The sequence below is a fragment of the Diabrotica undecimpunctata genome, chromosome 7, assembly GCF_040954645.1.
Source record: "Diabrotica undecimpunctata isolate CICGRU chromosome 7, icDiaUnde3, whole genome shotgun sequence".
Classification (NCBI taxonomy): Eukaryota; Metazoa; Arthropoda; class Insecta; order Coleoptera; family Chrysomelidae; genus Diabrotica; species Diabrotica undecimpunctata.
The window spans coordinates 34,351,199-34,372,896 of record NC_092809.1 but is presented as its reverse complement, the minus strand read 5'-3'; the positions used below and the strand labels follow the sequence as shown (position 1 = coordinate 34,372,896).

General features: G+C 32.8%; 1 protein-coding gene across 1 annotated transcript in view; it reads left to right on the top strand.

Annotated features, from left to right (window-relative positions):
- Positions 1 to 3,319: 3,319 nt before the first annotated feature.
- LOC140445167 (uncharacterized) overlaps positions 3,320 to 21,698 on the top strand; it is a 35,248-nt gene continuing 16,869 nt past the window's right edge. The window contains exons 1-5 of the mRNA XM_072537037.1: positions 3,320 to 3,450; positions 3,515 to 3,662; positions 3,717 to 3,919; positions 13,843 to 15,487; positions 17,047 to 17,194. Coding sequence (XP_072393138.1) covers positions 3,561 to 3,662; positions 3,717 to 3,919; positions 13,843 to 15,487; positions 17,047 to 17,194 — 2,098 coding nt within the window. The 5' untranslated portion in view covers positions 3,320 to 3,450; positions 3,515 to 3,560. The remainder of the gene's footprint in view (positions 3,451 to 3,514; positions 3,663 to 3,716; positions 3,920 to 13,842; positions 15,488 to 17,046; positions 17,195 to 21,698) is intronic.

The following is a 21,698-nucleotide window of genomic DNA, read 5'->3' as shown; positions in this document are numbered from 1 at the left end:
GACCTTATTCGGTACCTTAGACAGTGATGATGCTGAAAATTTCAATAATGCTATTAACAAAGCTGAAAGTAACGAAAATCATCTTCTTGATTTACTAAAACAACAAATTCATGTAGTAAAAGCCACGATTGCAAATTTTAATAACTCTATTACAAATCTAGACCGAAACAAAGTGATTTTTGATAAAAATTTTGAATCAATTACCAATTACACAGATAAAATGAATAATAAATATTTTAATTTAGATTTAAAACAAAAAATTGAAGAACATTTTACCTTACTAACTTTCTTTATAACAGAATTACAACAAGAATATTCTACTTTAATAAACGTTATTCTATTTGCAAGAAATAATAACCTTCATCCTTCTGTTATAACACCTGAGCAACTAATTCAAGAATTATCTAAAACGGTAACGCATTTACCTAGTACATCGACTTATCCATTTCCATTGACTATCGATTATGCTCATAAATATTTCGATATCATTTTACTTAAATATATATATTTTGATAACAAGATTTTAATTACGGTTAGTATACCTTTGGTTAGTAATACTCCTTATTCTCTTTTTAAACTAATATCTCTTCCTATAATTCATCCAACATTAAAGAGACTTACCTTTATTCTTCCATCTGTCAAATATCTTGTTCTTTCAGAAAATAGAAACATTTATGTTACTATTGATACATTAGAAGACTGTTATTCATTAGATGAAGAAAAACTTATTTGCAAAAATCCTGATACTTTCCGATTTACACACACTAATCCAATTTGTGAAACTGAATTGTTAACTTCAATAACAAACATACCATCTAGTTGCGATACTCGTATAATTCAAACAGAATATGAAATTTGGCATAAATTAAACAAACCAAATTCTTGGATATATGTTTTACCCAAACCAACAGATTTAACTTTAAGCTGTCAGACTAGTACGCCAATATCTATTGTTCTTTCAAACACAGGTATTTTTTCTACTTCGAATAATTGCAAAACTTACACCGGATCAACTATTTTGATATCTGTCTCAAATCCAAAAGAAAGTAATTTTCAGTCTATCATTCCAGATTTATCCCTTCCAGAAGTCTGTTGTGATGATATTAAGATAAATAATGAATCCAAATTACACCTTGTTCCCTTACAATTAAATAATCTCGATCGAGATGCATTAAATTTAGCAAGCCATAAACTAGATAATTTAGAGAAAATGACCTCAGAAACAAATATTAATTTTTCAGACACAATAAAAAATAGTTCTTATTTCACTTATGCAATCTTATTTTTGATAAAATGTATGTTACTTTATATTTTATACAGGATAATTAAATATTTTTACCGACGATTTCGTAGAAATCCGTCACATAGTTGTCAACAAATTACAAATTGTTTAACACTAAATATATGTCAAAGTAAACGAAAACATGTACATGAGACAGATTTAAGTATAGATTGTAAACATAATAAAGACAATAATTATAGTGAATCCAAAAAGTGTGAAGAGACTAGTTTCACAGAGACTACACCGATAAGACGAAGTGAAAGACTATCGAGACTAAAAGAAACTATTTAAATGTGTTAAAATAAAATAATAATGTATACAAATGTTTTATACCATTTAAATGAAAATTCATTTTACAATTATTTTCATTCTTACAAAAGGAGGTGTAATGTACCTACCTACTCACATGTAAGATAATTAAAGTATCTATGTATTTCTATATAGTTTTTAGTCACCTGGTATATGTTATTTACAATTATGAAAAGTTCTCATGTATAATCACTAATAATTATTTGCTGTTAGAAATCAGAATCAATACTCTTCATAAATATTTTCCTATTTAGAATAAATAAGTTTCGCTAGTTTATTCACCTAATACTTCGTATCTATGGAATAATAATAATTTATTTCTCTTATTTCTTTGTTCGATAAGCTATCCGTATTTGCTATTTTAATATTAATATTTGAGTCCAATCTCTTGTACTCAAATCCATCCAGAAACATCGTTAAATAATTGTAGATAACAGAACTTATATATTCATAGTTTTAAGAAATAACAAGCAGAGTGTAATTTTCATCCTCTAATATAATAAATTTATACATGTCAATATATTCTGTTTAATTCCAAAACAAAGAGTTAGTCCGGAGAAGAAATAAACGCATAGTATTCCATAACAAGTGAAACTATAGGATAATATTAAGTGAAACACTGGATATTGGATTACTTGGATCGCTATGATTAAATGCAGTCTTGAACTTACATTTTTGACAATATTGTGTATTTATTTTAAGAAAAGTCCTTGACTGAGTATCATTGAATTTGATAATTTACGGAAACAGATAATGTTATCGTGGGTAAAACATTCAAAAAATTTAATATTGCGGCTATATCTTATGAGACGTTATCGAAATTTATAAACTGGACGTAGCAACATCGTGTTGTTGATTTCAATTTATTTAAAAAATTATTTAAATTCAATAGGTAAATACCTGTGGTTATACTGCAACCTATCTGTACTAATTAGTGTTGTACCTATATTGAATACTATTTGATGTTTCCTTTAACATTGTTCAACAAAGACTATTCCAATATAAAAAAATATATTAATTAGTATATTGGCAGCTATTGCTTTTGTTATAAGTGCATACCTACAATTTTAACAGAACAGACTCATGTCTTATAAACAAACAACAAAAGGAGTAACAAGAAGATAAAGAAATCGAAAAGAGTCGCATGGAATAATACAGAAATCAATAAGCAGCTCGGTGACTATTTTTGGACATTTTTAGTTTTTATGGATAACAGATCACAATGTGGTTTTTTGTACTTTAGGATTCTATTTAACAATAAAACAGCAAATATTTATCAATTTCAATAGCAATAATTAACCTTTTTTCGACCGCATCAAATTTAAATTACATTTTCTTTCAAATTTATAATATAATACTTAGCAATATAATTATAAAAACGTAAGAAAATCAATTGTACTTATAGGTATGATATAAAATTTATATAAGTAAATAATTTTTCAATATAGAAATTTCATCCAGTTAGAAATTCCAATATTGCTTCAATTAAAGGTGATGTTCTATAAGAATGAAATTATAAACTTTTAACTAAAAAAGCGCTCAATTTAACTGTATTACACCAATACGCTGTGGCAACCGTGTTGGTAAACAAGGAAGTGACATCGGTGTTTAATACGCATGCTCCGAAGTATATGTTTTCAATTTAATACTATCTTTATCTTTTTTTAATATTCATTTCAAAAAGAGAAACCACTATTTTGTTATAAAACATTAAAATATTCCAACACGCTGAGAACTACACGTAAAAGCAAAACAAAATGGCATTGGCTGTTGTTTATTTTTCAAAAATATTATACAAGATGTTTTTATTTACATTGATTTATTAACACATTTTAAAATAATATAAGAAAACCCGACAGGTAGTAAACATACTAATGTTTTGTTTACTGTTATAATTTATTTAATAATTTTATAATTTTTTAGGCGTTCATTGGAATAGTTAGCAATTATAATTTCTAATTTATTTGAAATGGATGATGAAGGTTATGATAATAGATCCGAAATCGGAAAACTAATCAATAAGTTGGAAAAATTACGAAAAAAACCTCAATTAGATAACGAACTAAGTTCAGTAAGGTTTTCTTAAATAAAAATTAGTGATGTTAACTAAAGCTATTACTTTTAGGCTTTAGACATCTTCAGGGACAAATTTACTCGCCAAAAGGCCTACCTAATCAATGGAATATTTAATATCAATTTCGCTGAAGCAGCACTTTTCATACAGAGCTGTTCAGAATTATATTCCAAAAAAATTGACCTACTTTGGGACCAGTTCCTAGAACTCCATACTAGGTTGATACAGTATGATTGTGATCATCAGAAAAAGACGTAAATAAAACAGTTAAATTTATATTTTATAGTAAAAAAAAAGAATAGTATATGATACAGTGAAGCATCTACAAATTATGTAGATATCATAACAATTTTGCCTATGAGCAATAGTATTCTAGCCTATATCCTTTATTAAAACGAGTAGTTTCGCTCCTGTAATACTATTATTTTTTTACTATTTTGGCATTGCAAATAGTAATTTGTTAGTTCAAAAAGGAGGAAATTATAATCTCGGTTAAACAGTATGATAAAATTTATCTTTGCATGGAAAATCAGTACTAGTGGGATACAAGGGAATAATCTCTACAAAGCTGAAATTTATATCAATGGATTCTGTTTCAGTTAGTAATTCATATACAATGCATTTGAGTTATAAAGCTTATAAGGTTGTGTTATCTCAAATAAAATGGGTATTCTAATACTTAGAATTAAGCCTCCAATTTAGAACAGTTATGTACAGAACAAGAACTTTATTTTTTCAGTTATTTATTTAAATAAGATGCTAAAAATCTCATTTATTATACATATTAGGCTTTTTAGTATGGTATTTTACTATTATGTAAATAAGGTATATACAAAGCTGTATCCAAGTCGATTTTAAAATTTTTCTGAAGATCACTGTTGGGAGAGACAGAGAAATTTATTGTTTCTAAAATGAGTTACATTTATAAAACACAACATGACACAGTACAAAAAAAGTACAATATACATTAAAATACTAATTATAAAATTTCCATAATAACAATGTTATCAACTGTCCTCAAAAAATTCTTCCATACTATAGTAAAACTTAGGATAATACAAACTTCTTGATTGCTCTACGGAATACAGAGATATTACTTGAGGATCTTATATTAAGCGGTAGGTGATTAAATACTTTATTTCCAGTGTAAATAAATGATTTTTTAATTACATAGAAGAGGGAATTGTAGGTGGAATAACATGTTAGATGAATGTTATAAAAGGAATCTGTTCGAATATCCTCTTTATATTTTATAAAAATTAAGCATGTTATTTCAAGGATGTATGTGCAAGGAAGTGTCAAGATACCATGTTTCTGGAACAAATGTCTGCATGATGTACCAAACTTGATCTTACATAAATATCTGAGTGCTCTCTTTTTTAGCATAAAAAGTCTGTTGAAATGATGAAGAGAACAGCTACCCCAAAAGGCAATACCGTATCTCAAATTAGATTTAATCAAAGCCACATAAACACTTTTTGCAATCTTAAAATATGTGCGTGCAACTGATTTGGCAGCAAAGCAACCAGATGATATCTTTTTACTTAAATATACAGTGTGTTGCTCAAATTTAAGTTTATTATCAATATAGAGACCTAAAAATTTGTTTGTGTGAGAACAAATGCCTTCATTGCCTAGAGTAATGTTGTTTAGATCAATCTCAAAAGAAGTTAATTTTTTTGAATGGTTTTTGAAAAAATAAATGTCAAATGATTAGCACCACTCAAGATTTTTAACAGACCAATACTAATAATGTAGTACCTTAGAGTTCTTATTTTGTCCTAAAAGTTGTGGTGTCATCTGCAAATGTAGTAAACTGGCCATTCATGTCAAGGTTAATTATGTTATTAAAATATATCAAGAAAAAGATAGGACCCAAGACAGAGCCTTGAGGTACACCACAACTAATAAAGGTATTACTAGAGTAGCACTCATAGCCAGAATGATCACCAATATTCAAAACAAATAAGCACCAAAAGAAGAAGAAGCTGGCATCTGTGTTTCAGTAAGAAGTAAACCAGTGAAAACCACCACTAAAACCACATCTTTCCATTTTATTAAGAAGTATTTGCGATTGACACAGTCAAAGGCTTTAGATAGATCAACAGCAACATAATCATTATTTAAGTCCAAGTATAGTTTTTCTATGAATTTGAAGATGGCATCATATATACTTTTTTATGACTGAAAACCGAATTGGAAGGAAGAAAGTAAATTGTGTTTTTGTAAGAAAGTGATCATTCGGATTTTTCCCAATTTTTTAACAACCTTTGAAAGCAACTGTAACAAAGAGATGGGACAATAATTAGCAGGTAAATTGTGGTCACCACCTTTATACAAAGGAATAATCTTAGCAAATTTTAAACAATCACTAATGTGACCTGTTACAGACAGGTTAATTGCCTCTGCTAAAATTCTCTAAAAGACTCTCTGCTAAAAGAACATCAGGAATATAAGATAAAACTTAAGATGGGATATCATCCCAGCCTGCAGCCATAGGATTTTTAATGCTTTGTATAATATTTAAAAAATGTATTGGATCAGAAGAATTAATTTTTCCAGTGAGCTTTGGACGTACTGAGCAGTAATAATTATTTAACTCATTAGGGTCTAAGACTATATCAGTAGTTTGGGGAACTTTAGCTCTAAGATTATTAACTGTATGCAGAGATTCCTTTTGTTTGTTATTGGAATTTTCCATTCTAGATTTAAAAGATATACATTTAGCTAATTTAGTAATCTTCCTAGAGATGGACTTATATTTAAAGAAATACATCAACTATTCATTATTGTGTATTATATGTTTTTAATGTATTTTAAGGATTGTAAGTTGTGTGGGAAATTCTAATTCCTTTAGTAACCCATTTTTTTTAATTTTCGATTTAAGAATTTATAAAACGAAGGTTTTTTTCAATGTTAAATATATTTACTGAAATTAAAATCAATGTTAGTGCTCCATTATTTTATAAATTCCTAGAAGTATATAAGGTTATTCCTTTGGATGTTTTACTTTGGAACTAGATTCACATCTTTGCCATATTTTTAACGACGCGCTTCTCTTTTACTACCCATTTTAATGCCTATGGCGTTCCTTTATCTGAACCTGGGGCTTTACCTGTCTTTATACTTTCTGCTGCTGGAATGATCTCTTCAGTAGTAAACTGTGCAGGTTGAATATTTTTGTCTATCCATAGAAATGTGGTGTTGGGCTTATTTGGAAATAGGGTGTTCATTATTTCCATCTTTTTTTTGCATAAAGGTTATATGGGTCCTCAAACAGTAGACTTTTCATGACAATTCTGTATTCTTCTCTCCATATATCTTCTTCCAGCGAAGCGTACAAGTTCTCACAACATGTATGTTTAGCTCCTTCAATTTCTCTACTTACTTAGTTCTTTTTTTGCGCTTTTATATGCCTCCTTATGTTCTTGGTTCCTGTGCCTTTGTGCTCTTCGCCTACCTCTTACTCATTCCTCTCGTTTATTCTGGATTTAATTATTCCACCAGTAAGTTTATGTGGTGTGCCTATTTGTAGTATTTCTTTTGTGTGCATTTATGATATTTTCTCGGAGCTTATTGAAGTTGGTTTATAGTTTCTTCTGGTAGGTTATATATTTCTCTTTTAAATTTTTCTTTATCGAATACGATCCTTTTCCTACCATATTTTGTGACCTTAGTGTCAATTTCATACTGGATGTACCGGTGAAAGGTGAAAAGATTCTCATCCCGTACATTCCAATTTTTAATATTCTTGGCAACACCATTGCTGGCTAGGGTAATATCTATATGACTTTCCGATGTACCTCTCACAAAGGTTGGTTTACCGTTGTTCAACACTACGAGATCCATTCGTTCCAAAGTTCGCCCCTCTCGTCATGGATCCCCATAAAATGGACTTTGCGTTTATGTCTCCGGCTACAAACAAATATTTCCCCTTTCTGAGAGGTGTCGATTATATTCTCTACATGTTGTCTGTAGTGCTCTCTGCTAATAGTTGGGGAGATATAGCAGGCTATTATGGTTATCCTATTCATTTTTATTGTTACGTACCCCTCTTTTCACACTATTCTATTGACGCATACCTTTTGGCATACCTATCGCTACGTCGACGTTATTATCATATATCTAGCCTGGTTTGTATAAGTTTTTTCCAGTTTTGCCTTCACCTCTTTTATGCCTTTGTGTGTATTGGGAACCACCATCAATCTGGTGAGGTCTTATACTAATTTTTGGTAGGTCTCCAATCCTTCCATAATAGAGAAGTATTCACACGACTCTTTTTTTATATATTTCATTTGCCTCTGTCGACTCATTCTTTCTTTTTGTCCCCGTAACTTTTAAAGGTAGGTTTGGAAGGGAGTATACCCTCTTTTTTCCTTCGCCACAACTCTTGTCTTCGTTATTGTTATTTTTTTTTGTATTTTTCGATTCATATAAATCTCACGAGTAGCTAGGGAAATACGGTCCATTCCTACAGAGCCCCGTATGTGGGAATAAGGCTTTTTTACAATATGGTTTCGTCCGTTTCCCCATGGGAACATTTCGTGACCACGTTACGTGTGGCCATCCAGCCATCAGCACGGTTTCTCACACAGCTTACGGGTTTTTTCCGCTGGTTGCCTCCATCGGTTTTTTATTTGGCGTAAGGTTGTCTCCTAGGGTTATGAAGAAGGTACGTAGGTTTATGGGAGGAGGGGAGTTTTTATGTGAGAGTTGGGAGTGACTGGCACATAAACGGGTAGTTGGTCCCGTAACGTTAACGCTTGAGACCCGTAGTGAGTGCTCATCTTCCAGTCTGGGTCCCAAACGTATCGTGTTAAGCAGTCGCTAAATTGTCCCGTCGCGCTCGCCTTACAAGAATTAGCGGCCGCGATCGGATAAGAGCACGACTCCGTTTTGTCGCCTTACGATGAGCAAGAGAAAGCTGAGGGTATATTCTGCTTGAGCAGCCCGTACCCACAAGGGGAACCGTAGCGCTCACCCATGGTATCTGTAGCATTTTTCTAATGAATCCGCATCTCTAGGGTCTCTAGCCGATTTATAGTGGCTATTTTTAGAGTCTAGATTTCAGTTTCATATGAGAGAGTTGACTGTATGTAATATTTTTATCATCCTTTGTCTTAGTTTTAGAGAGATGTTATCGTTGTAGAAGTTTGAAAGAGCAAATTCAAATATGTTTGATTTTCTTATCAGGGTCCATTTGTTCCATGACGTAAGTTTCCAAATTTCGATTGGTTGTCCATAGAGACATAGGTTTGTATCAGGATGTGGATTTCAACTTCTTCGTGTTCAGCCTGTTTGCATCCACTCCTGAACAAAGACCTTTCCATGAGTTCTCCACTCTTCTATTTTCAACTAAAGATCACAAATTTGGTCTTATTTACACTATATTCAAAGCCTTCCTACTTTTTGATACAGTTCGGCAGATGCTCGAGTTCTTTCAGATTATCGCATAAAATCACAGTTTCATTTGCATACCTGACATTATTGATCAGTTCTCTGTTTTTTTCAATTTTTGTCTCCAATATAAATATTTTTATCTAATATTAGCTTAGCATTTTGTATCCTATCTAAAGCTTTTCATAATCTATGAAACACACTATAGTCGAAATTCAATAGGATTGTCAGGGTATCGTTTAAAAATGATAGACTATGGAAGGGACCGAGACAAGAGACGAGTGTAGTTCATTGGTGGCGTGTACATTTTTAAAATAAGGGAAATCATTGTGAGGACTAATTCGTAAGGAACCCCTTACATTAGACTTCTTTAAACATACTGATATTGGAATAATGATCTTGTGTACCTATTTATATTTTTAAAATAAAATTTATATTCAAATATAAATACCAACTGCTTTACAGAAAATAATAATAGACCCGCTGAGCTAATCATTTGGTATTCTAAAGTGCTCAAAACTGATCTAGAGAATGTTCAGCGGGAAAGTAAGAACACTTTTCACAAAGACGCAAAAACACAGTAGACACAGTGCAGTAGAGAGAACAACATTACCGCGATATCAAGGAGGAAGAGGACTTATGGACATAGGTGAGCAACTGGATAAACAGGTTGCTAATTTAAGAACTTATTTTCAGGTGCATGCTGAGACATCTACTTTACATCGAGCAATTTGCGCAGTAGATGATAACGTCGCTTAAACTGAGGGAACAAGAAATGCGCATAAACCACCTGACTAAGCAAGAAAAAATGCACACCTGGATGAGTAAACCTCTGCATGGGCGACATCTCATGAGATCAGCCAAGAATATGTCGACAATACAGCGTCGAACTATTTTGTTGACACCAGGAAAGATGTTTCCTGAGACTGAGGGTTTCCTACTTGCCATTCAGGATCAGGTTATTCCAACTAAAAATTACCTGAAATATATTGTCGAAACACCCTCGATCCAAAACGACAAATGCCGATATGGATATTAAGATTGCTAAGCCCAAGAAACCATCTAAATGGAAAGATTATCCACCAAGAACTAGCTGACGAACTGGGACTTCTCCAAACCGACCATCTTCCTTATTATAATTACGTCCCTGACAGAATGATTGAAAATGACAACTACAAGTGTTAAATACAATGAAAAGATTACCAAGTACAGAGATCTAGTAATACAAATCGGGAGACAACGGAGAATGGAAAGTACCCAGACAGTACCTATTGTTCTATCTACTACTGGTGTTATTCCCAAAATCCTTCTAGAGAAAATAAAACAGTTAGGTCTAAATGAACAGTTCTATAGGGCCATGCAGAAAGCTGTATTCCTCACCACGTCCAGGTGTGTACGAAAACTTTTGGGAATTACTCCAACATACCTAGTTCCCTAGGGCTCGATAACACAAAAAGCCTTTTTATACCGTAGGTATCTGGGATGAGTGAATTTTCCCCTTAGAGGGAGTGTGAGCCGTACGGCTAAATTTGGATAGTCCTGGCAACCTAATGTTAACCGCAATTGTGAGAAACAAATTTGCCATAATAATAATAAAGTTAACCACGTATAACGAAGGATCTCATAGGTACTTTCCGAATGTAGCAACAAAAAAAAAATTCACTGGAACTATATTAGTTATTATTTAAAATAAATATGTTATGCTGATTTGATTCCAGATGTCAATTCACCATGAGTATATTGTCTTCTCCTGGATTAATAATCATGAGCTCGATAGAAACATCAACACGCGTGTCTACGTTCCACATTTTATCTTCTTCTTTCTGTGCATGTTTAATGCATGACTGCTAATTGGAAGCGGTTATATTTTGTATGGTTTGTTCTAATAATAATTTGACATCTTTTAATTAAAATTTTATGTTCTTTTGCGCTATCTCATTTTTTATATGTGACCATATCAGCCCGATAGGATTCAATTCACAATGATACGGTGGAGTTCTTAATATGGTGATGCCATGCTCAAGTGTCATTTCGTCTACTGCAAATCTGATGTATGAAGTCTTATGTTTCGCACTACATCAAGTAATTGAACTTTTATCATGGATTTATCAAAATTTATATTTTTGCTCCTTAGCCTATATCTAGTTTATCTACCTTTCGAGATGCAGAAGTCGGTATTTTTTTTCCATACGACGGCTGTGATAAGGTGCATTGTCGATTATAATTACCGATCCAGGTTCTACAAGAGTTAGTATAGAGGAAAACCACTATTCAAACACATCCGAATTCTTATCAACATGATAATCGCCCGTTTTGGTTGAGGTAAACACATTTAAACCACCTTGTAAGAAACTTGAATCACTTCCTATGTCCGTAATAATAAGACGTCTTCCTTTGCCCGAAGATGTTTTAAGCCTTTTGAAAATAACTCATTAAAAGCCCGCTGAATATTTAAGTCTTGCCATACTTTGGATTTCGTATTACCCGCATTCAACCACGTTTCGTCCATATAATAATTTTTTTTTAAAGACGTCTAAAATCACGAATTTTTTGTAAATATTCTTTCCGCCATATCACTAGTTCGTCACTCTCGACTAACAAACTTTTCGGACTTTCGAACTGTAATACCCGCATGGATATTTTATTTAAAGTATCATCTGTTTCTGCATTAATTTCTCGTTGTTAATGTGGGCTTTAATTTCGTTCGTAAAATAAAATCCATTAACTTTTCTTCGGATTATACTTTTCGTAATATCGTCCAATAAAATTTTTGCACGTCCTTTATGAATAGGTTTTTGGAGTGGTTTTTTACCTTGAATTATTCGGAAAACCGTACGAGCCGATACTTTCGTCAAATGTCAATACAATGCCGCAACATCCTCTATAAACATATCTTATTTAATTCCTCATAAGCCGATTTTATCATTTGTTTTTCTCTCACAGATAACCACTTCCTTTTATCCTGTTTATCGACAGATCTACTGCACCTTGCTTTTGATACCATGTTGCCCGACTTTGCCCTCATGAAATACTTCTATCCACCTGATTTTAATATTTATTTACACAATTTGCCGGCGTTTTTACAAATATTGCCGTATTGCAATAAGAATATTACTTTCGAAAAAGATAATATTGTCCGCTTGTCCCTCTCTTGACATTCAGGTATACCTCAACGGAACTGATAAGTTGCACGCCGTAATAAATAATAAATTTCGCGAAAAGGCTAGTCTACTTTATCCAGCTCGGTCTTATATCAGATGTAACCGGAAAAAATAATAATTGGGAAGTGAATTTGTGTGCTAATAAATAAATAAATAAATATATAACCGCTTACCACCAAGTTTTTACGAACTACAAAATGTCTGCTCTGACAATCCTGTTGAATTTCAACTATAGGCGTTTCTTTGTTGATATCGGAACTTATGTACGAGTATGTTAAGTGCAAAAAGAGGCTGCCGTATCCCACAAGCGTTGAGGAAACCAAACTGTGTATAGTGGGTAGAAAAATTATAGGAGTATGGTTCATAAGATTGATGAGTCTAATAGATGTAGTGTTCAGGTTTCTGTTTTTTTTTGTAATGTACAAGGTAATGGTACAAGTATAGATCAAATTCTTGCATGCATTCGCTGATGATATCGTTATAGTGGGAAGAAGTATGAGAGACTTAGTGCAGTGTTTTACAAAGTTTACCAACTTGTCAAATGAACTAGGACTTGTAAACGAGGAAAAAACCAAATATATGTTTGTTGCTGAAAGCCCTAAAAATGTTCAACAGAGAATCCAAATTACCAACTATACCTTCGAGAAAGTCAAAGAATTCACATATCTTGGATTGCTAGTAAATATAACACGACAAGCGACGAAGTGAAAAGACGCGTAGCAATAAGCAAACAGAATTCTCCATGGTTTTCAGAAACATCTGACAAATAAAAACTTAAAATGTAAAGTTTATTAATTATAAGCATATATCGGTTTTGATATATGGGGCTGAAAAATGCACTTTATCCCAAAACGACGAGAGAGAACTTGGTATCTTTCGGAGAAAGAATCTTCGAAATATTTTTAGGGCCGTAAATGAAATTGAGCTATGGCGTCGAAGATATAACTTTGGATTATACCAGCTATGCACAGATCCAGATATTGTGAAATGTATTAAGGTGCAAAGACTAAGACGGACTGGGCAAATTGTTAGGGTGTCATATAATGAGTACACGAAGAGATTGATATTTTCAAACTCAGAGGGCAGAAGAAGTAGAGGACTACCGTGTAGGAAGTTGCTAGGAATCGATGGAAGTGGCGATTTCTTTGCGAGCAGGTCAATATCCACAAAAGATTGTCGAGCCACTTATGGTGATTCTGATAACAAGCATATAGACTTCATTTGAGAGTTTAAGCATAATCTTAATGTTGCGTTCGTCCGGTATTCTGAGGAGTTCAACAGGAATGATATCCGGCCGCGTACTTTTTTGGATTCAGGTGCATTTATGACGTATCTTATTTCTGACGATGAGATTTTAAACTGTTGTATAATCCAAGTGTTTATGATTTCTTTCTTGTCAATCATAAATTTGTCTCTGTCGTCGAATAAAACATGAGGCAAGTTCTGTCGATTTTCATCCAGGTTCCACAATAGAAAACGTCAACTTTGAAAAGCTGCAACATCAGCTATTTGTTATAAGCGCCATCTATTATAGAACTACAAAACTTATTGAAAAAACATATACTTTTTCTGTAATACTGAAGCAAGTGTTTTAAACACATGTTAATATTTTGTTTCAGTGGTCTATCTATTGATCGAGATGCGGTCAGTAAACTCGAAGAGAGAAGAAATCGCTTCAAAAGAAAGAAAAACTTCAAGCTATTAGCGGCAGAAACAGAATCTGCTCCCGAAGCGGTTAACAAAACTCCCGTGGAAGATAAGGTGGAAGATCCACAACAACCACAAGAAATAAATGTTTTCGAAGATATTTTATTTCGAGAGCCATCAGTAATAAAGGAAAAGCTTTCACCTAGGAGACTATATTATAAAAATTGGGTAGCTCTCATATCGTCAGACTTCGATCGTAAATATACACCGGAGGACGTCGGCTGTTCCAAGAATTGTCCGAGCAGTAAGAAAATTAGTCTGGACAACAACCTAATTGCAGAATATGATAATTTCGAAGTTTACGATATGGACGATACAGAATACAACATAAATTATAACGATGCACCTAATTGCTCTTCCTTTACTTGGATATTCCAGGAAAACGATTCGGGTACATTACCCGACGAGAATCATTGTATTGCATCATTGCGGCTTACGTGTTACTTACGATCGAAGTTTCTCCGTGACAATAACATCCCTTACAATAAGCCTTACAATGAATACAAACAAAAGTATTTGCAGTTTAAGAGGCAATTTTTTAAGGAAGAGGACGAACGATGGCAGAACATGCCCATCGACACTCTGGCCGATCAACGTAAAAGGGACGACTACATGACTAAGTTGTTTTCTCCCTATCATAATACGGACGAACAAGTCGTCGAATTAAAACAGAAAGCCAAGTCGATGATTCCTTACAAAGATTATCATCCGATCAACGGAAAGGTTTTTAGGACTGGCGTCTACAGATTTCTACCGTATGTCCAAAGCGATGCGTCTATTTTAACACTTTCCGACTACCATGATGAAAAAGACGGAACAAAGAGTCAGTTATTGGTTGAACTAGAAAAACTTTCGGATAGTATTTTTGATTCTGGAATCTTTAGCATAAAAGAGGAGCTCGATTCGGATGATCGCCCGAAAGAAATGTGTGAACTGGACAAGGAAGGAGAAAACAATAATAAAAGTATGCTTGATGAAGCTATTAATCGTGTAGATGCACAGGCGATTGGAGAAAACGAAAAAAATGTCGTTATAGTGATAGATGATACAAAAACTGAGGAAAATTCAACGAAAGAAAATGTTGAAAATGGAATTACTGAATGCAATGCATTGCAAAGTAATCAAAATCCAGAAAAGGGGGACAATACAATTGAAGCAAATACGGAAACGGGCAATACTGAATGTACTGATACAGTAAAATCGACAAGTGATAAAAATTCAGAAAATGGAAATACAAATACAGAAAACACCGAAGTTGCTATATCCAATAGTCCTGATAATTCTGAAAATGAAGATAAAACGAAAAATACCGAAACGGTCAATACACAAGAAAGCAACGATCATGATGCTGTCGACAATTTCGATGTAATATCCATAATGAGCGATCACGATTACTGCGCCTTACCACCAGAACTTTCTAATGTGTTAAAAAACAGCAACAAGAGTAATCTACAAGACGCTACTAAATCATCTGAAACGTTTGTTCCTATGAATACTGCCGCAAAAATAGTTCCAAGAAATGTTCGTCAGATAATATCGAAGGAAAATAAATTCAAGGTAAGGATGAACTCTTCTACTTATATAAATTAACTAATTTATTTGCACCTATAACTTGCAAAAACTCACAATTAGAGTGACATTACAATTACGTTTACACATATAATTAACATATTTACGCTGTACTCCACGAGAAATATCTCACTTCCAGTCAAATTTCACGTGGAATGTAATGTACTACGTCGAAATCTACAAACATGTCAGGTACCATATACAGTTTCACGTTAACTATTACGTTTATTTCGTATTTTACGTTAAACGTCATATTTCAGGTTACAATAACGTCAAATGTCACGTTCTACTTATATGTCAGGGTCCACGTATCATTTCACGTCATAAGTAACGAGTAACGTCATTTCACTGTCAAATGTTATTGCGATGTTGCATTTTACGTATCACGGTCCATTTCATATCAAGTGTAACCCTTTACGATAAATTTTATTTAACCCTTAGTCTCCCCGCGATACTTTTGAGTACCACCAAATTCTGCTACCCTTATATCCCAAGTATTGAATTAGATCTAATACTTAACACATAAATTTGCACTCACAACCGTGGTTATCAGCTGATGTGTAATACTTCAAATGCCATTCAAACGTTTTCGTTTTAAATACAAAATAAGATTTGTAGGTGTTTTAAAGGACCGTTGGAAAGAAACAACGCTTTTAGCTTATTGTAAAAAGCTATGACCAATAAAATAAGACAGACTTAAAAGTACCGTTGGTAAGTAACTTTCCATGGTATTTCTTGTGCAAAAGCTTCAAAAAAGCTTTCGTTCATTTTAGTCTTCGCTTCCCCTTACATTTCACGTCAAATATCACGTTTTACGCCACATTTCACGTTTAATAATCTATTTTATCAAATCAATTTGAAATTTTAGGTTGGGAATAAGCCGGCATACTTGCGTCGGCAAATCCGATAGCTGCCGATACAGTGGTCGCAGTATGAAAAATTAATCCGATGCGGACCTTTGGACGCTTAGCTTTAACGAACTTTCGATTCTGTTTTTGTAGTAAAGATACACTTAAAAATAAATATATTTCAACGAACTATGGTATAGAGACGTACTGTGTATTATTAATATAAAAAAAATACTTTAGGGCCGTATTAAGAAAGAAATATGTTTTGGTGATATCGATACCTAAACTCCAAAACCTCTCAACTGAAAATCTTCAAATTTTACAGTATGGACAAAAAACTGTTTATAGCAGTAAATTGGCGAAGAATATCTATTTTTATTTGTTTTATTAACTTTTCTATGCGATTTGAGTTAAAAATTACTGAATTTTAGTTCACACAAATTATTTAAGGTAGTTGAGAGTTTTTAAACTTACATCCAGAAATCCGGATTTTCAGTTTTGGTGTTTAGGTATAGATATGTTACCAAGGCTGTAACAACAGATGTATACAGTGACGAGAACACATTTATTGTTTATTCGCTTGCAACTTAGGTGTTTTACTTTTTGCTTTATTTTAATATATTGTTTTTTAATATTTTTACCTTGCTTCTACATTTAATCTTACCTTACCATTTTTATGTTAATAATGAACAATTTCAGGACCCTTCAATGGGACCGCCCCCTGCGAAGAGAAGAAAATTGACCCACAAACAAATAGAGAAGTTACTCACCAGCAAAATAAAGCCAGTGAAAGAAATGAAATTTGAAAAATTCTTCTCTCAAAACTACCATCCCGGATTCGATGAAGGTAATTATGAAGTATCATTTACAGTTCTAATTTTCGTGTTACTTTAATAATATTATTGCTATAAAATATTATAACACTGAATTATATTATAAAAAAGTTTTTGTACCCAATTTTTTTTCGCGTGAGGTAGCTGTGCGACAGGGATGTATATTGTCCCCATTATTGTTCAATACATATTCAGAGCACATTATGAACCTAGCGCTAACGGACATAAACGGAGAAATATTGAACAACATAAGATACGCTGATGATACTGTCATTTTTGCAGACAGTCTTAAAGGTCTGCAGACACTTGTCTCCAGGGTGGCAGAAGTAAGTAGCAGGTTTGGGCTTGATTTTAACATCAAAAACACCAAATACATGGTTATAAGCAAAAATAGGATACCACCTGGCCAATTACTAGTTAACCAACAACATATAACACAAATCACCAACTTTTGTTATCTGGGTGCAAACTTAAATGAACAGTGGGACCAATCGACGGAAATTAAGATAAGGATCGAGAAGGCAAGATCAGCTTTCGTCAAAATGAAAAAAATCTTTAACAGCCACGATATAAAATTGGAAATAAAAGTTCGTTTACTAAAATGCTACGTATTCTCCGTTCTTTTATATGGCGTGGAGTCATGGACCTTAACTGAAGCATCACTGAAGAGACTCGAAGCATTTGAGATGTGATGCTATAGACGCATGTTGAGGATTTCCAGGATAGACAGAGTTACCAACGAAGAAGTACTACATAGAATGGGTAAAGAGCGCGAACGATACAACCTACTTCGGACCATACTTCAAGGTAAAGTGCATGGGAAAAGAGTTCCAGGACGAAGAAGAATATCCTGGCTGCATAACCTGCGAAAATGGTTTAATTTAACCATTACCGGACTTTTCAGGGCAGCAGTCAACAAGGTCAGAATAGCCATGTTAGTGTCCAACATCCGTAACGGATAGGCACCATAAGAAGAAGAAGAGGTAGCTGTGATTTTTAAAAGTGTAAAACACTAATTGTAAAACAAGATGCAGTGATCTACTGCAAAATAAGAATTATAATGAAAACTATTGAAATAAAGACATGTGGAAAGTGGAAACAATAGGTATAGCTTTTTTAATCTTCAGCCAAAGTCAAATGCGTTAGTCGAAACCGTAATAACCAACACGACAATAAAATAACTTTCAAGAAGCAAGACGGCTACTCAGACTCTTATGACTACGATTCGCGCCCAAGAAATGCACACACGCACATTTGGGGCCGACAGTTGATCATTCTATTAACAATGGGAAGTGCAGTCTCACCAAAATATCTGCAAGTATTTCCCGCTAAAGAGAAAACAACTTGAAAATGGTTGAACACCTTCAAATCATCGAGTTAGAATCTATGAGCACATTAACGTGTATATTAAAAACGACGTCAGAAGGTGTCAATAATATTAAAACTACTATAAAATTATGATTAATCAGGTTACTCAGATGATTTAAACATAATCTAAAAAAGTGCAATACATTTTTAATAAACTATTATTTATTCAATCACAATTAAAGGGGTTGCCATTGGGCAGCTATTAAAAAATCATGTGATGATTCACTAACGGCGCGAGATTAAAAACATAAGAAACAAATTGATTAAAACGTAGGAATACAAGATGCACATTGATTAAGTAAGATTAGTAAATACGAGAATTGATAGAAAATTAGATAAGAGCGATAACATGAAAGATATAAATTGACGAGAACGGAAAGAAAATAAGACAAAAACAATACGAGAAAGGTATAAGGATGAAAGGTAAGTAAAGATACAGGTGGTTACTAGATGGGAACGAAAACAGTAGGGAAGAGTAATTACATCCCTCGGTAAATACAAAATATACGACATATATACATAATATATAAAATAATTAATACAAGCAAATAACAAGTTGTATGTGAAAGAGATAATAATGTAAATAATATTTTAAAGGTTAAACTAAATAAATACGGTATGAAATAAAAGAAATACGTTCGTTTTACAACATATGTATGTATTTGATAACTTCAAATTAACTGTGCAAAGTTCGTCATATACTTGACCAAAAATTAGTTCAATTAACAAAGAAAAGTTATTATTAAACAAACAACAATGAAAATCTGCCGAATATCACAATTGAAATACTGTGTAGAAATAAAAAAAAATTGTTACCATATATTTAAATTCAAATATGAATTTAAAGACACGCTAACGACAAGAGCGTGAGTCGTTAAGAGAGACAGACGCAACTCGACAGTGAACCAATGCACTCATATTGAATTCGTTTTGTTCGTTGTTTCGTAAAGTAGTGTAAACTATGGTAATTAGGAGGGAAGGAAAAAGACAGTTAAGATTTGATGTCACGTTCAGTGCGTCTGTGTATCCGCCTTATACGTATTTCGCCCTAATAGGGCTCTTCAGAGACGGATATTCACAGTCGCTCTGAACGTGAAAATAATTCCTTTCTGTCTTAGGAAGCTGTCTTTCTGTCTGAATGTGGTTTCGAAAATTAGTTTACGGATTATGGTAATTATATCAAACAAAGGAACAACGGAGGAAGATATAAAAAATACACTAGGACAAACAAGAGACTGCATACGAAAATTGAACCCGATACTATGGGATAAGAACATCAGCATGAAAACAAAGAAAAAAATATATAATACCATGACAAGAAGTATCCTCACTTATGGGTGTGAAAATTGGACAATAAATAAGAAAACCAAAAACAAAATAAGAGCAACAGAGATGGAATTTCTAAGGAGAAGCTGCAGAGTAACAAGAAGAGATAGGATAAATAACATGGAGATTAAGAGGAGAATGGGCATGAACTCCGACATAATAGACTACATCGAACAGAAGAGGTTAACCTGGTACGGACATGTCAGAAGAGCAGACCAAAATCGGTGGATAAATAGAATAACAGAGTGGAGCCCGATAGGAAGAAGAAAGAGAGGCAGACCCCGAAGATCTTTCAGAGATGAGGTGGACGAAGCAATGAGTAGAAGAAACCTACAGGAAGGGGACTGGCTAAACAGGAAAAATTGGAGAAAACGGTTGAGTGAAGGAATACAGTGAAAACTGTGGAAATCCTTGTATATATATATATTATGGTAATTAGCTTCAATTAGCGGTAAGTTTTACCTAGTTCTACCTGAACCTATACATTGTTTTGATTGTTTATTGCAACCATTTAAAATTTGATGATTATTTGCATCTATTAGTTAAAGTTCATTCATCTCGCCAGGGCTATCGAAGGAAATATAGTTGATGATAATTAATTAATAATTCTCGTAATAGTTCATTGTTTGTTTAATTCGCCACACCGTATTTAATATTAAAATTTTAAGATATTTAGATTTAAGATATTTGAGTAATCTCAAGAATAACACGAAAAAAATATCTCGGAATTTGATTCTGTTAAGGTTTAATTATATACAATTATTAATAAGACAAAAATACATATATACTTATACAGTAAATATTATTAACAATTATTCTTCAGCTTTTTATCACCGTACTTTTATTATCAATTTTGTCCATCGTCAAAGGGAAAAATTTATTATTATAAGACGATAAATCACTAAACTAGGGTCGGTAGTATCTCTGATCATAAAACTTTCGGCTTTTGGTTGATTTGAGATGCAATCTAAAAATACTATTATGTATATGCATCACGAAGCATTAATAACAAATTTATATTTTAAATAAAAAATATGATTAATGAACCCAAAAATATTATAAAAAGGTTAGAAATTGTTTATTAGTATCTTTATATTCTGTGTATTCATTATTTCTATATTATTGGAAGTGGATGTTTTAATTGTTATTTTGTAAACTTTTCAAAATATTCAATAATGACTGAAGAGATGATCTACGTTATTTACAAGGTTTTTTTATTAATACCATTAATTTATTCTCTGAAGTACGGGCCATTACTTTGTTTACGTATTTGTATACTAAACAATGAAACTTAATTCCTGAAGATTTTTTATCAACCTTGCTACTGCTACTGCAACTACGTTGAGAACAAGAAACTTATTATGCACTATCACAATATAATATTACAGTTACTATAAAAGTACATATTAAAACTAAAAAATATTCTAAAAACAACAAACGTAAACAATCATACACGATCTGACACAACGATCATAACAATATGGCCGAAGTGAAGTCGTTTTTAGTCACGTGATGCCCTCTCCATAGATTCTAACTCGATACTTCAAATACACAGAATCTTCTATATATGGTTCTTATCAAAGCATGTTTTCAGTGTCCCATTTACTTTTAATACGTGTACAAGATAACGACGAAAAAACTTAATAAATTCATTCGATAAATCTATGTGCGCCGTAAATTTCACTAGTCAGGTCGCTTATATTACAATAGCTATAAATTATTTTAACTTACTGTATACAGGCGAGATTCAAAAGATGTAGAATACGAATCAGAGGAAGAAACACCAACAGAAGTTCCAAGACCAGTCGAAAATCGTAAAAACGG